The following is a 16584-nucleotide window of genomic DNA, read 5'->3' on the forward strand; positions in this document are numbered from 1 at the left end:
GGTGGCCAAGAAGGCCAACAGCATCCTGGCCTGTATCAGAAACAGTGTGGCCAGCAGGAGCAGGGAGGTGATTGTGCCCCTGTACTCAGCACTGGTGAGGCCGCACCTCGAATCCTGTGTTCAGTTTTGGGCCCCTCACTACAAGAAGGACATTGAGGTGCTGGAGCGTGTCCGGAGAAGGGCGACGAAGCTGGTAAGGGGTCTGGAGCACAAGTCTTATGAGGAGCGGCTGAGGGAGTTGGGGTTGTCTAGTCTGGAAAAGAGGAGGCTGAGGGGAGACCTGTACAATTACCTGAAAGGAAGTTGCAGAGAGGTGGGTGTTGGTCTCTTCTCCTAAGTGACTGGCGACAGGACAAGAGCAAATGGCCTCAAGTTGCGCCAGGGGAGGTTTAGGCTGGATATTAGGAAAAATTTCTTTACTGAGAGAGTGGTGAAACACTGGAACAGGCTGCCCAGGGAGGTGGTGGAGTCACCATCCCTGGAGGTGTTGTGAAGGAACGTGTGGATGTGGCATTGTGGGACATGGTTTAGTGGGCATGGTGGTGGGTTTTTTTGGTTGATGGTTGGACTTGATGATCTTACAGGTCTTTTCCAACCGTAGTGATTCTGTGATTCCTGAGATGTAGTCTTCAGTACTAGTTAGTGGACAGTATGCCTTCCTATCAGAAGACAGATGATCGTTAGTGCTATTGGAACAGATCAGTGAATACAAATCAGTTTTGCTGAAGCCAGTGAAACTGTTAATTTATGTCAGCTGAGGATCCATTCCAACACAGGTGTATATAATGGACTTTAACTCCACAGGAGTTATGCAAATAATAATCTTTTATATAAGACAGAGATTGCAGTGGCTATCTTATCTGAAAGATACCAAGATTTTTACAGAACTCTGAGGTTTATGAAGCTGAAGAGACAGTATAATGCTAAATTTGTGTTCTGTGATGCTCCCTAAACAAGCAGCTAGCAGTATGTAGGGGAATACTTGTAAATTGAAAACTAGCCAGTTAAATATGTTCGAGATGCGTGTACAACTTCCTTATTCTATAACACTGAATTCCCCTCAGTACTATCAAAGGAAGACAGATCGGATAAACAGCAGTTACCAATGTGAAAAAAAAAATTATATGGAAAAAATATTTTTGCCTTACTTCCAATGTGTTTGATTTTTATTACAATATGGTTTGCAAAACTTGTCTCTAATATGGTTTTAGAGTTGTAAGATACAGAATAATTATGTGAAGTGGATTTAGATGTGAAGGCAGTATTTTCTCTCTGTTAATGAAACCTTTCTCTAAAGACTGTTCTATAATTACACTTGTGGCTTGGTGGATAATGCCTTGTTGTCATATGCAAGTCATTTGATTCCTCTGGTGCCCCATAACACTCAAGAAGCATGGACTCTTGCAGTGTGACTCATGCTGTAGCTTATTTTACTGCATATTCTATAGAAAGACTTTCTTTGAACGGTGAGTGGATACACAGTATCAAAGTGACAATAACAAGCTTTGTCTGTCTTACTTCACAACAGAGAAAGAGCCCTACAAAAATAGACTGAAGTGTAGGCTGTTGCAAATTAGGTAGCCCTTCAGTTAAGAAGTGTTCTAACTGTAGTATTACCAGTGACCTCGTCTTGTCTTCTAGAGGGACTGAAAGTCTTGTCCCCGTATAGCAGTACATTTGCTTCAAGAATTAATCATTATTCTTGCTGTCAGAAAAAGGGTGAAATATAGCAGATTACTTCTCAGTAAAACCTGCCTCTCTTCTGTCAGGAGTGCATAAGAATGCCCACGTGGATTTTTCACCTGCAACAGCTGGCGATAGCAATGCATTCCAAGCCAGAGCTGCCTGTTTCAGATGCTTAGCACCTTCAATACTGGTGTCCACAAAAACCTGAAAGATTGCAACTTTAGGACATCGGTGCATGGTCATAATGAAAACACTTAAAAGAATTGCTAATAATAAGAATTGAAGTTGCAAAATAAGTTTGGGATATAAATATAATCACAGCCAATGAAAATGATTGAGAAGTTTTTCTGTGAGTGGAAGGAGTTAAAAAGCTTATTTCTTTTCCATTTTCACTCTTTCCTGCCACCAATACTTCCCATAACTTCTATGATGTACCTACTTGATGGTAGACAATGTATGTGGCATTTGGAGTTACACCCACGAGGATTACAGAATCACAGAACACTATGGTTGGAAAAGACCTGTAAGATCATCAAGTCCAACCCTCAACCCACCACCACCATGCCCACTAAACCATGTCCCACAATGCCACATCCACATGTTCCTTGAACACCTCCAGTGACGGTGACTCCACCACCTCCCTGGGCAGCCTGTTCCAGTGCTTCACCACTCTCTCAGTAAAGACATTTTTCCCAATATCCAGTCTAAACCTCCCCTGGCGCAACCTGAGGCCATTTCCTCAACACTCCCGCCCAACTCGGTGTTGTCTGCAAACTTACTGAGGGAGCACTCAGTTAGCCAGCCGGTGTGTGTGTACAGGCTGGTCAAGCTGCCTGTTACCCAGTGAGGTGACTGACAGAGTGCTGCCCTCTTTTCCCTTAATAGCGACACTATACTTGGGATCTCTCTCCTATCAATAATTTTTATTTAGCTTCTAGGACCTTATTTGAGCCCATTCTCAAATTTGATTAAAATTTTTCCACTGGAATCAAGAAGTTACTGGGAAGAAGGGAGAAAAGGGAGGAGTTTCCTGCCAGGCAAAGTGGTTACATTTCATTAGGAAAGCAGACCAGCAGAACAGTGTTTGTACCTACAGTTGAGTACAGGAGATCTGGCACATTGTGGCCACAATTATTACACAAACAACAATTAAAGTTTGTTTGGGTATGCTTTTAATGAGAAGATTGGAAAAATGATAAGGGACTGTTCAGGGTAAAAGGTATGGACAGAAAGACAAGTGGACAAGATGCCCTCTCCTCTCAGCTGCCCCTGCACAGCCAGAGCCAGGGTTATTTATTGTATCCTCCTAGCAAAGCATTGTAAAAGAGTTTTGTAATGTTCTTGTTAAGTCTTTTTGAATTTTCAAAATGTACTCATGCAATGTAAGTCTTAAACAATCCATTTATCTTCATCTGATAATATACAGAAATTATTTAAAATCGTAGTGCAGTAATACTGGGCACTGTTATTTTTCCTCCTCTACTGAAAACCAATTTAGTTTGCTCTCCATGTAAAACCAGCATATTTATCTAGTACTGCTGTTTGCTTTGTGTAAATATTATCCCTTGTAATACATTGTTTCCAATGGGTTTGGAACAAGAACAGCCAGGGTTCATGAGAAGCAGGTGGTGGGGCCTCCCCAGCCCAGCCTGACGTATTTATTTTAATACCTTTTTGTCATCCTTTAAACAAACAAATAAAACATGATTCCATAAAGAAGGAGCAGGAAATACAAAGATATCTAGGAAATAAACAATTGAAAGCAGTGGACTAGAAAGATGTTTTACTTTCAAAATTAATGATCTGGTGTACGTCCTGGCTGTATTAAGCCTATCCATCTAGTGGGGTAGGTTGATATTTCAGTATGCTAATGAAATTATTTTTAGCCATGTGCGAGGGGGTACCCAGAAGGATTGACTGTTTTCCCAAGTGGAATGGAAAAATAAAAGTTCAGAAAATTGATTCAATTCCTAGTGAGCTTGCTATCAAATAGATAACTTTTAAAACCAAGTCTAAGTTTTACAATATACTTTTAAAAGCCAGGTCTTTCAGAATGGCAAACTAAGTGCCATGAATGTTTCACTGAGAGCATCTTTTAGCCAGTTTGCCAGAAGTTGTCTTTCCCCCGAGGGGCCAGTACTTGGGCGTTTGTGCTGACAGGTTTTGGATGCTCAGGCTTAGCAAATTGTTTCTGGAGGAATCTTGGTGCCAGAATCAGCTTTTCTCATTGCCCCTCAGATGTGGCATTTCCTTGCCAAATTGCCTCACAGAACTGCTGTGTTGTTACATACATAGTATATGGCCAAGTTTAATGGTCTGTTAGTGAGTCTTCAGTGAACCCCTTTCTCTTTCTCTTACAGTTGGTTGTTTACAGTCTTCCCTCATCATCATTTGTGTAGTCCTTCTACGTAAACTTAGTAGTAGTAACTGTGTGTCTTTGAATCTGGTTATGTCTAGTTAAACCTCTGTTTGGGATAGTGTTGGCTCAGTTTCTTTATTAGTTGCATCCCTTTTTGTTCGTATAGCTTTAGTGCAAGAATGTAACAAATGCCATTCCTCTGGATGGGAGAGTTGTTTCCCTAAAGCATTTTCGTTTCAGCCTTTGGAGGTCTGGCCTATGGTGAATGCCAAAGCTGTGAACTTCTTGTTCTCAGTTACCTCATGCTCTGATATAATCTTACTTGCTTTGTTTGAACAAAAAAACCTGGTGAAACATCCTCTTTTGTATTTAGTTATTTTGTGCCATTCTGCACCTTTTGTGCTGTGCCACTTGCCTGCTTGCATCCTGCCTCTAAATGCACTGTGAGCCTTTCTGGATGGGAGAAGGGAGAGACAGGATCTGACCTTTCATTTTGTGTGCAGAACTTAGAAAAGCTGGACCCCAGTCAAACTGATTTCAGGGCTCTGCTGGACAGAGGAGGAGACTGATACGATGGCATACTCTCCTCCTTCCACCCTTCTTTCTTTTTCTGGAAAGATTATTATTCAGTTTAGTTCAGTACTTTACCCTTCATTATCTTGTAAGTTGTCTCCATTTTCTTCATGTTCTTCTTGTTTCATTTTTCTCTTTTGGTCATGTGTAGGTTCAGCCTTAACATCTCTTTACTATTTTTTCCACTTAACAAAATCTACAGTGCATCTTCATTACTGTGCCCAGCTGCATATCTCAAATGCTGTTTTAATCTTGATGATAGATAACATGACTATCATAGTGAGAATGAAGGCTGATAATGAGGAATGAAAATCAAGGTGACCATTTTTTGTGATTATATATTGTACTGTGAAAGAAACTCCCATTCAAAAAATGAAATAAATAGAAAACAAAGGTTTTTAATACAAAATTCCTGCCCACACTGAAGTGTCAGCCTAGTCAAACCACTGCTGCACACAGTGTCAACATAAGGCCAATGTGTCATTTATGTTGCACTTAAAACCTATTTTTAGGACTTAAGTATTGCACAGGCCTTGCGGTGACCTTACAGATTTCACTACAGAGGAGCATCACTTCAACCCACTGTCAGAGCACAGCCTGCACTGGGAGGTTTGCAGCTTTTCTCTGTCTCCGTGGTACATACCTAGTTCCACATACATTTCTTCAGTTGAAGCCTTTTTCGTAACATTCATGCAAAGATATGTTGGTCACGTGTATCAGGCCTTCTGTATTTGCAAGGTGGCAACCTCAGGGTGGAACAATAACTTGGTTTAGAGGCTTTTGCTAACATCTGACTTCTCTACTACACACAACCCTTGCTTTTTGCTTGCTCTGCAGGTTAAGATATGTGATCAGAAACAAGACATTTATGTTGCTGCAACTACAGAATTTATGATTCTGTCCAAGCACTTTACAAACATAAATGTCTTCCTGGTGTGACCTTTTGTCTCAGCTGAAGCTCTGCTCCAGAGAAATGCTAAAGCTCAGTTCAGGGAGGCACACCATATGGAAGAAATAGTGCAGGAAGTAGCCCGTAGCTGCCCAGGCTAGGAGCTGAACAAAGCCAGCCTCATCCTGTATTTGCAAGTCTCATGTTACCTGTCTCTGATCTTCCTTGTACACTGCCTTCTTGCGTAGCACACTCAGACTGAGCTCACCTGAAAGAGCACATCTTTCCTTCTCCCCTCATTAAAATAGTGTATCTGAAAATAGGAGGTGTGACTGCCTGAGGGTAAAATGAAGTATTTTGTACCCAGAACTTTAGGAAATTGTTGTTGGAACAGGTTTCCCTTGTGTATGACCCATGAGATGATGTCAGGCTTAGCTTGATCTAAGTGCTGTCAATGTAGGTTTAAAGGTTGTAGCGGTAAGAAAAATTATGTTAAAACAATACCTTTTTCTTAGTAGTTCTGCTCTTTGTTTTCAAGACATATCTGCTGGCTTTATTAATGAAGATGCGGGTTTACAATTGTTAGCGTTGCTGAACAGTTTGAAGAGGAGTGAGGTTTTGTTCTGCCACTTGCATCATTCAGAAATTTCCAGCTAAGGTGTGATTTGCTGCCTCTCTCCTACAAGTGATAATGAAAGGGGAAGAAGGGAGTGCACAGCTTGATTATCTGATGTTGTATTGAGTTTGAAGCACTGCCACTGACAGTCATCATCATCTGATTTTAAAGTGAACAAATTCAACACAGCTATCACTGTGAAAAAGTAAATATGGAATTGTATAATGCTTTTTTTCAGCCACTTTTGAAAACTTGAATTTCATGTTAAAGGCAGTTAAATTGTTGTATTTTTTCCTATAAACAAATTATTTATTTTATGGTTACACAAGTGTAGTAAAAGAAAACACGTAAATCAAATTGACTGTTTGTTCTTCTTCGTATATTTCCTTTGTCCTCTTTTAAGTATATGCAATCTTTCCCACCCCTCCCAACCAAGTCCTGTCTCCACCCAACTGCATTTCCTGAGTGGATTTCTCTAGGAGACAGAATCAGAGGGCTGCATGATGTCATTTCTATATTTAAATTAGATGGAGCAGAATAGGCTGTGTAATTTGTTTAATCACTGCTCATGCTCTAATATCTTTGGATTTGATTTCTTGCAGTGCAGTCTTATCTTTGGGTTTCTATCTGGTAGCCAAGTCTCCTATTTGGCATGATTTCAGGGAGCTGGGTGCATTTTTCTTTTCGGCTGAAACTCAAGGGGATTCTGTGATCAAGCAAATTCTGCGCACAGAGCTTTTCAAGCACAATAAATTGATTTAAGTGGGAATGTGACAGAAAAAATATATGCTTCCAAAACAAAGAGATCAAATAAAATCTAAAGCATAGTTGATTAGAGCCATGCAGAAACATTCAGAAGATGGTAAATAGGTAAATAAATGGAAAAGATGCACATTCATTTGCTATTATATAAACTGTACTAATTCTGGGATCAGGATTCAGCAATTTCAGCACAGGCATTTCCTGTATATATTTTATCTAAATATGACTAAATGGTACTTCACTTCTGCTATTTCAGGCCTTGTCTATCTCATTCTAATGACTTGATAGACTGACATATACAAAACAGTCTCTGTTCAGTAAGTTGTGGTAAGATCTTCACATGGTTTATTTTCCATTTTTCCACAATACATAAAGGTATGTTTTCACTATTGTAGCATTATTTTTTCCTATTTTGTCTTTATTCTTTCCTTTAGAAATACCTCAGTTCTGTTCTCTTACCTATACTGTGAGTGATAGTGAATATATATATTCTGTGAACAACAAAGGCAATTATTTAGTAATATGCAGGATACTTGGTGTTCTAGAGTGAACCACCAGCTTCAAGCAACAATTTACTATCCAATGTTAAACAGCCACGGGTCAGGTCCTTTTTGTGATATCCAGCTAAGTGGCATTGACCTGAAACGTGTGGAAATTTTCTGATTGAGCTTGCTTAAAAGAAATATGCTTACTAATTTGTAAACGTGCTAAGAAGACAGTATCTGAAATCAGAATTATGCCAGAGTCTTCTGTGGGTCTCAACACATACTATCGGGCAGTAGCAAGTGTGTTGTTTGGTTTCCCCTTTGTAACAAGATTTGGGTGAAAAACAACTTGAATATGATTATCAGGGGGCTTTTTTTGTGAAATTCTGTAAGAACGTTAGGCACTTTTTGTTGGAAAACACTAATGGATAGCAGGCAGATGACCTGAGATTTTACCTGTCAAGTTAGTTCAGTGAAGAGCAATCTTTGGAGCATCAGATCTAAAGGCAAAGGTCTAGATTTTGAGACAGCAATCTCTGCTTGGTTTGGTGGGTGAAAAGAGGGTCCAGAGATCTTCAGGGGCTCTTTCATATGTCTCCTTTTTGTTCTGGAGAAAAGAGAAGAAGAAACAATGCACCATGGGAGTGACGCACCCTTGTGAGTAATGCTCACAAGGGAGGTGGTTCATTGCCAAAATGGTATGGCTGTCCCAGCCAACTTAGAGGAAGAACAGAGTTGTACTGAGAGCATCAGTGATCAATTATTTATTGTCAAAAGAAAATAGAGAAGCTGGCCGACATTGTCAAGCTACAGCATGTATTCCCCAAGAGAAACTATTACAGGAGTATGTACAGCTAGTACAGGAGGATTGCAGAACTCAAGTAATAGTAAAAATAACAGCATCTAATAAAATAGTTACAGAAGGTTTTGAAAAGCGTGTTTGGAAAGGGCACCTTGATGTTTGGCCTAGGATTTCTACAACTGAAATGAATTATTTTGTGTTACTCCCAAGTTTGCAAGTAATGCAGGCTCTGCCTTGTCACCTTCTCTGCTGCCAGTGGTAGGCAGAACAGGAGGCAGCAGAAGTGCATCTGGTCAAAAGTGATGCTGTGGGTTGAAATTGTGAGTGGGGGAGAAAGAGAAGGAGAAAGAGATCATGTATTCAGCCAAGCACCTCTTGTGGTCTACAAAACTTTCTCCAATGTTACAAGACACTCACTTCCTAGTGTCTGGCCACATGTAGGTTTACCTTGGGGTGGGGAAGCATCAGAAGCCTGTCTTGACGCCCTAGCGCTACAGACCATCACTACCTGGGTCCTTATTACACAGCCCATCGGATACTCTTTGCTGACTGGAGAACTGCTGCACTGGAGGGGACTATCTGGTGTGGAACCTGTGTTCAAAGCTTTATACCCAGGAGGTCTTCCCTTCATCGGTCGTGAGTCTTTCCTGTTAGAGTGCTGTGGTTTTGCTACGTAATGCACATGGAAGACAACAAAGGCTCATCTATTTTCTTCACATGTACCTGGCTTGTTTTGGAGAGTTTGTATCGTATAGAACTCTTTTTTTGCTTCTTCTTTCCCTTTAAACAGGTATTAGCTCTTCAGTACTTGCAGCAGAAGAGAAGGGACTAACTACAAAGACGTATTTTATATACGTTATGTACACTAGAAAAATTTATAAGGAATTTAGAGATAGCTTGCATCAAAATCATAATAATTGCCTTTCTAACATTAGCATATAAAAATACACCAAATTATGTTCATGGAGTAGAAGAAGGTCTATTGTAGTCATGAAAACCTCTGAGACTAACTGCAGCTACCTGCAAATAAGGTCTATATAAGAGCATGCAAGGGAACACACTGAAAAGCTTGACAATGAGTGGCCTTAAAAGCTGTTGGTATGAAAATTCACCCACAGCACCTACCCAGTAAGGCAAGGTGTGATTCTCTTTCCTCCTTTTCTCCCGTCCCCAACTGTTCCTTGTCAGCACTCTTCTGTGCTTTAGGCTATAGCAGTGGCTGAAAAGGTCGTGTTAATTTTCACCACTGCATAGATATGAGGCCGTAAGTAACTGGAACTAAAAACACTGTCTTTATTACTCGTGCTGCCAGGTTAGATGCAGGAAGTGTCTGATCTTTAAGCTGTTGCATGATAGAGTTTATAAATTGGTAGAAGTCTGAAGACAGTGAATAGGTCACAGAGTGTAGTTTTAAAACCTGCTGTCATGTTGGATTTACAGAACTTGAAGACTTTTGGTAATAAATAAGCTTATGATGATTTGATAGCTGTTGTTGTCTTCCATAAGGAAAGCCTTTCCAGAGTTCATACCACCAGTGGAATACATTTTCAAAAGCCTTTTGTACATATTTAGTCTGTTAATTTCAGAATGATTTTAAATGCCACCTACCAGTACAATTTAACTTATTGCAGTTTCTTTTCATTTACAGACATTATGGTAACAAGATAGGTCTCACAGTCAGTATTGTGTTTTCCTCATTATCTCAGCTTTGAGAGGTCTCATGCCTGGAACTTCATTACTCCTTCTGATATTGCGAATCTTTATGCAGTTACTTTTGTCTTTCTTTGGATACTTAGGTTTCCCAGCAAACAGTGTTTCCTGTCTTCTTGACAAATAAGTGTCCCTTGACATTTAATTTGGCTGATGCAGTGACACAATTTTAGGTGTAAATTGTACCTCCTATGTCAGCCCGCACCCCACCAAGGTATCTTCATGGCAGACCATGTGTAGGCAGTTATAGCAGCCTTCCTTCCAGATACGCAGATAGTTCTGGTAATGCTGCCTCAACTCCTTCACAGGCAACACTACTCACTGGGCTTGCTGCATCAGACTCATAAGTAGACTCATCCCATGGCAGGGTGGGACCTTCATGTGGAAGATGACAATGTTGAAGTCCTTGGCAGCCCATGCTTTTGTTCCTGGTGGGCTTTGACATCCTGAGCATGAGGTGCGGTTGAATGGCGTTAGGTACCTCCTTTAAAGTGTTATATGCAATTCTGGCTTATTTTACCTGTAGATATTTTTGTTAAGCTAGGCCCCCAAATCTTTTGGAGATTATATGGTGTGTTCTATGTTTTGTTTCATGAGAAGAATAATCAGGAAAAATATCAGAGAATTAATCAGAAGGGAAACTGCCATGTAGTGTATGATGACTGTGAACGCGGTATAGGAAATAAAAGGGAAAATGACTGTCTTCCTAAAAATCAAGTTCCTTATCAAGGTGGATTAAATGTGGCCTAATAATATATTTCTGGGAAAATGGAAAATTTTTAGGAAAAACAGAACAAAGAAATAAGTATCATCTGAACGGTGAGGACGAACAAAAGGAAAAAACGCTATAAAATTTGTTTTATCATATCCCAAATGAAACATTTCAATTTTCCATTTCTAAATCACATTTCAAGACCAAATTCAGTATAAGGTAGAACAAAACACTTATCTACTGGTTGAATAAAATGTTATTTCAACCCCTTGTGACATGCTTTCCTTTTTTTCATTTGGCCAACCAAAATGAGTTTTTCCCTTGTTTTATGTGTGTGGCTTACTAGTTGAACTGAGAAAATAATTATTTCTCATGTTCTTCCTCTCACTGAGTTCCAGGCATAGGACTGGATGTAAAGTATGGGACAGTGAACCGTTTGGGCAAGAAAATAGGAGAGTTTTATCCTCAAATGAAGTAGCATTTATTTTGTGACTGACCAGGGATATAACATAGTTTTGCTCCTATGAGTATTTATCTGGATTATGGGTGAGATTTAAATAATACATTACTAAGCTTCAGGATGTAATAGCTTGTCTAAAAATAGGATTGGATTATTAAGATTAATGTAATCTTTCTAGCTTTTGTTATTATTTAGAATGCAAAGACATTCCGTCTTTAGTGCTAGAATTGATGAAATTTTCATATCTATTTCCAAGAAAGAGAAATATTAAAAGGATGATTCAAGCATCTGTTAAAATCCAACAGACAACATTTTAAAAGTGAATACATCTGAACAGCTCCATAGAGCAAAGGAGAAAACTTTTAAATTAAAATTGTACTATGAGGGAAATTTTCTGTCTCAATTATTATGTGTGCTTAGTTGAAACCTGCATGAATTTCAGCTGGTTGGTTGTTCACGTTCAGCTCACTGCACACCCTAAGGACTGCATGACACTTTTTGTTTACACTGATCATCAGCATCCCTGTTGCACAAGCTTGTTTTCTGACAGTTCCAAAAGGGAATTATAATTGTTTACCCTTAAGCATGACGGTAATATAGTATGATTGAAAACAAAAATGTCTCACTTATTCATTGAATGATTTGTATTTGATAAAAGGACGATTTTTTCCTTTGGTGTTATCTTTTAGCTTCTGTGAATTTCTTAAGCCCTAGACAGAGCTTTGAGCTTTATTGATCATGTCACCAGTATTCACTGAAGAAAAATACCAGTTACTGACATCAGTTATAATTATGTAGTTTACAGTGGTACAAGGGACATTATTTTTACAGTTACAAAGTTTCATCTGATAATATAGTTTTTGTGTATGTGTATACATAACATGAGGTGCTGAGTTTGTGTGTTTCGTTTACCTTGTAGTTTCTGAAAACCAAACTTAGTGTGTTGGAATTAAATGTTTAGCGTTTTCGCACTAAATCTTGTCTATTTCAAATCTGACACCAAAATTGTAGTGGTACATGATTCTCATGAATACTTAGTTAAAAGCCTTGTCTCCATCCCTATAATAAAGTAGCTTTCTAGCTTGAGTTCAGCTGAGTAGTGTGATTTCAAATGAGCTTTAAAACAGCCTTTATGGGAAATCACACAGCTAAGTACAATATTGGTTTATTAGAACCTTCAAAGTCATGCTTTGGGGAAGATGAAGGAGGGAACTGGTTTAGCACAACTTTTGATAAAATAAAGGCAGTGTGCTCCAGTCAAGAAAGCAGGCCTTGTAGTGTTAAGAGTAAAGAGATCTCCGACTGCCTCAGATTGCTTGTGTGCCATGTGAAGCACAAGGCAACAGACACACAAATGTAAATACCACATCATCCTTTGAATGGCTTTATACATCTGTATCTGACTGAATGTGCCATCACTGTTTTTCAGAAATATCGCCAGTATATGTCTGGACTTCTCACTCCTCCTTATGGTGTTATGGAAACTGGCTCCAACAATGACAGTAAGTATGAGAAACTAGACATCAGATGTTAGAAGAAAAAGGAAAGAGAAGAAAGGGAAGATGAAAGTCCTCTGGTTTTGGGTGTTGGAATTTAAATGCTAAATTCAATTCAGTGTTATGACTGTATTAATACTGCATATAGTATGAAATACTTTGGAACTTGCCTAACTGCATTCCCAACTGTATAAAAGGGTACACAGAGCTGTACACAAACCTGCGCTATGAGCCAGGCCTCTTGACTAAAGCAAACTCTATGATGTCATGTAACATTTAACTGGTTATAGCTGCTACTTGAATTCCATGGAACACGACCATGAGTCCTTCTAGTAAAATAAATTTAACCATCTGGCTTATTTTTTTAGTTAGAATGGGCTACACAACTTGCTTGGGAACCTAGGTTAGTGCTTGGGCAGACAGCCTGCAGTAAACATGCTGCTGTCTGACCTTAGTTACATAGCAAGTAAGTTTGGGTATGTCTCTGTATCATGAGAACCTGTCAAACTGTGGGATAGTGTTGTAGGCATGAATCCAAGGGCAGCCTTTGGAGCTCATCACTTCTGTAAATCAAGGTACTTTTATTTAGTTGCCAGAGGATTATTTAGATGCCAACCAGGACAATATCTGATGGCTAGCAGTTGCATCTGCAAATTTTATCCCATGTGTTATGTGTTCAATATGTTCTATTTGTGAAACAACAGCATAGCATAGAATAGGATAGCATAGCATAGCAATGCTAGTAAGTGCAAACTCAGTGTCACGTTTGACTTCCAAGTACTTCAGATACTAAGTTGTGAAGAATACTGTGTTCAGCAAGTTGTTTATAGTATTTACACAAGTTAACTTTTGTCTTTTTTGTGTTCACAAGAGAGAACTTTTGTCTGAATAAATCTGGTTTGCTCTTAAAAAAAATCATACATTAATGTGTATGTTATCAAAGTACTGAACCTTCCAATTCCCTATTCTATTGATAAATATCTCCACTGTTACTTAAAGAATGTATAGTATGTATTTATTTTCTGTATTCTTTTTCTAGGAATGCCAGATAAGGACAGTATGTCAAGCAGTGCTCTTTGCCAAGTTTCTAAAAATTGTAATAAGGTAAATCCCACTTAGTTTTGCCTTTGTTTTTTGATGAGGGGTGGGATTTGGTAATGAAAAATGCAAAAAATACAGCATTAAATTGAAAAGAATCAGGTGCAAATACAAAGTATGTGGTTGATGCATGTGAGTACAGTATACAAATTATAAGCATGCTTCAGATGTTGTATCATATAACTGGAGAAAGCAACTGTTTCAGGATTGGCGTTATTAGAAAGTGTACTGCTGCCGAAATTTGTGTTACAATCTGGTTGTCCTATCTTTATCAGAAAGGTGCTAAGGGTAAAGAAGAAAAGCAGCACTGTGACAAGACCAGTGCATAGCCAATGGATCATAAAATTCATAATTAAATCCTATTTTAAGGCTTAACTGAGTCTTAACTGATGCACAGGCATTGTTCTGGACCTTTGCTCAGAGTGAATTTTCTCCTGTGTTCAGAGAGCAGCTGTACATCCCAGTTCCCCCTTGTAAAATAGTTCTGTACCTTCAGTCTCACCAGATGAGGACCCACATGAAAGAACTCATGAATATTTCTATGCTGGGTTTAAAATAATTATAATAGTGGAAAGAAATAGTATCAGGCATTGCTGTAAAGATTGATGACTTTTAGATTTTTTTTTATGGCAGGAGTAGAAAAGTTAGAGTAATAAACAGATGCTTGGATGCCTTCTTTCTGGACATAGGAGTTTAATTGGATGCATTTGTGTGATGTCTTTAAAAGGTTAAAGGTATTTTTGTTACACAAAAAACATCTCTTGACAGCAGATAAAGACAATGAATATTTTAGTATGTTTCCTTAATGCAAAAATAACTACTTCCACCTCTCCTTGTCTGTCTGTCCTGCTTCCTCAAGGGTACTGACCTTTTTTAATTGTCACATTCAGCCTTTATTAAATTTATAAATGTAATGGTATGCAGTTCCTTTTTCTAGAATCTTACTCACTAATGCTATACCACTTCCTGACACAGCCTTATCCTGTATGAAAATAAACATTTTTCCATGCACTGAGTAATAATTCTTAGATACTTAGATAGAACCTTTCATTCTGTAAGCATTTTACAGTTATGAGTTAAGTCTCAGTGCTTCTCTAAGATGCTGGCATTTCAGTGCTGCACTTGGAGTTAAGCCAGATCAGGGGTCTTGCTTGACCTCTCAATGAAAGCACTAGGCATAGTATCCAAACTAAAAGATGTTGTGTTTTCTGAAGCAGATAGAGGTAACAAGGCAAAACCATCAGTCTTTCCTAGAAGGTGATGACCCCAGTAATGGGCACTGATGCTCAGCTAAGGGTGGTATACACTTTCAGGTACAAAAGTATTTTAGAAACTGAGCAAAGTTTAGTGATAAATACTGCTGCCAATAGCTGAGCTTTTCTAGCACAAAAGGACTCTTTCTGAACAAGGTGATGTTCACCTAGGTAGGAGACAGATCTTGGCTGCGGCAAGCTCAAACTGTTCAATGACTGTTGCAGGGATAAGGTCTTTTGCAAACCATATTAACTTCCTTCCCAAGACACATATATAAAACAGCCATCCTTCTCCCTCCCACACTGTACACATTTCTGGAGAGAAGCTGAGAGAGTAAATATGTGACAGATGCTTGTCACCTTGTTTCATCCTGGAGGAGCTCAGACAGTCCCATGACAAACGTGGCAGAAGAACCTACATAGCATAGAAGTGGTTCATGAATCCTAGTTCTGTGTTTTTGCCATATGGCCACGGTTCTCTTTAATTTTATTAAGTGAAAGGTAAGTGCAGCAGAGATAAATATGCGAGTATTTTGTTTACTGCAAGCAAGCTTCATTCCTGCAATTTTAAACTGTACAACTGTTATAGTGCTTACACACGTGTCGATCTTTATGCCCTACAGTCAGTTTTGAATGATCAGGAAGATACTGGGATTGCAGGGCCAAATTCCCAGAACTGTTGCCAGCTATTCTAAATGCAAAAAACCGGTGTACCAGAAAACAGCCGTGTGTTTGTATATTTTACATATTTTGCTTATTTTAGGGTGATATATGAATGTCAAAATGGCTACTGAGTCAGGGAAGGGCATTCATTCAGGGAAAGGGAAGTGTTTGCAGGACATCTTTAGACTACCTTGTATCATTAGATTCCCAGAATGATACCTGTGGGACTCCAACAAATACAGCTCGGAGAGGCTACGCTGTAATCTCCAGAAAAAGACTGAGTGAGGAACTTTCTGAGATTCAGAGAAAGTTCCTCAAAATCTTTCATATGGTAAGAAAACATTGCACTCTTAGACAGAAGGAGATAACATAACATCCTCAGTAGTTCTGATCATAATGATGCATTTATTTCGGTTTTTGTGTGTGTTGTTTTAATTTTCCAGGGAAGCTTATAACTATAAATAATTTGCTTCAAATGAAATTTAATATATTCCACTCCTGGAATATGAAATAAATGTTTTTCTCTTTTAGCCTGTGCTGAGTCTTTTACAAGGACTGTAATAGATGATTTTCCATATTTGCTAATTATTTGAGTTTCATCTTCATAGCTTAATTTTTTTCTCCTGTCACATCTATTAGTTTTTGATGAGTAACGTAAGATTTTTCTTTTAATACATGCCTTGAAATTTTCTCATCATATGGGGATGTTTGGTTTTCCTAGTTCATTAAAATCTATAAAAAAATTCTATTATTTGGAGAAGGGAGCAAGGAGATTTTCTTTTACCAAACATGAATTCATTTGCATTTAGGGTTACATTATTGCACATGATTTAATGCAATATAGCAGTTAAATTGAGCATAAAATACTGAGACAGAGTATGCTACTGTCCTCGGTTATATTTTGGGGAATGGAAACAAAGTCAATTTGAAGCTGTCTTACATAAGGAAAAATAACACAGCTTTGGTCTTTTTAACTAGTAGGTCTAATATCTGTACACTAGTTTCTGTAGCTCTAGTTTT

The 16584-nt window shown here is 38.6% G+C and overlaps 1 protein-coding gene across 2 annotated transcripts in view; it reads left to right on the plus strand.

The window, feature by feature from the left end:
* The window catches only part of RAPGEF4 (Rap guanine nucleotide exchange factor 4), a 160842-nt gene that overhangs the window by 64525 nt on the left and 79733 nt on the right, over positions 1–16584 (plus strand). The window contains exons 5-7 of one of the 2 annotated variants that reach the window (XM_059820674.1): positions 12484–12556; positions 13590–13607; positions 13816–13817. In XM_059820674.1, the coding sequence (XP_059676657.1) occupies positions 12484–12556; positions 13590–13607; positions 13816–13817 (93 nt within the window). Of the gene's footprint in view, positions 1–12483; positions 12557–13589; positions 13655–13815; positions 13818–16584 lie in introns of both variants that reach the window. The other variant, XM_059820673.1, reaches the window with a different exon arrangement.

Source organism: Gavia stellata, chromosome 8 (assembly GCF_030936135.1).
Source record: "Gavia stellata isolate bGavSte3 chromosome 8, bGavSte3.hap2, whole genome shotgun sequence".
NCBI classification, from domain to species: Eukaryota; Metazoa; Chordata; class Aves; order Gaviiformes; family Gaviidae; genus Gavia; species Gavia stellata.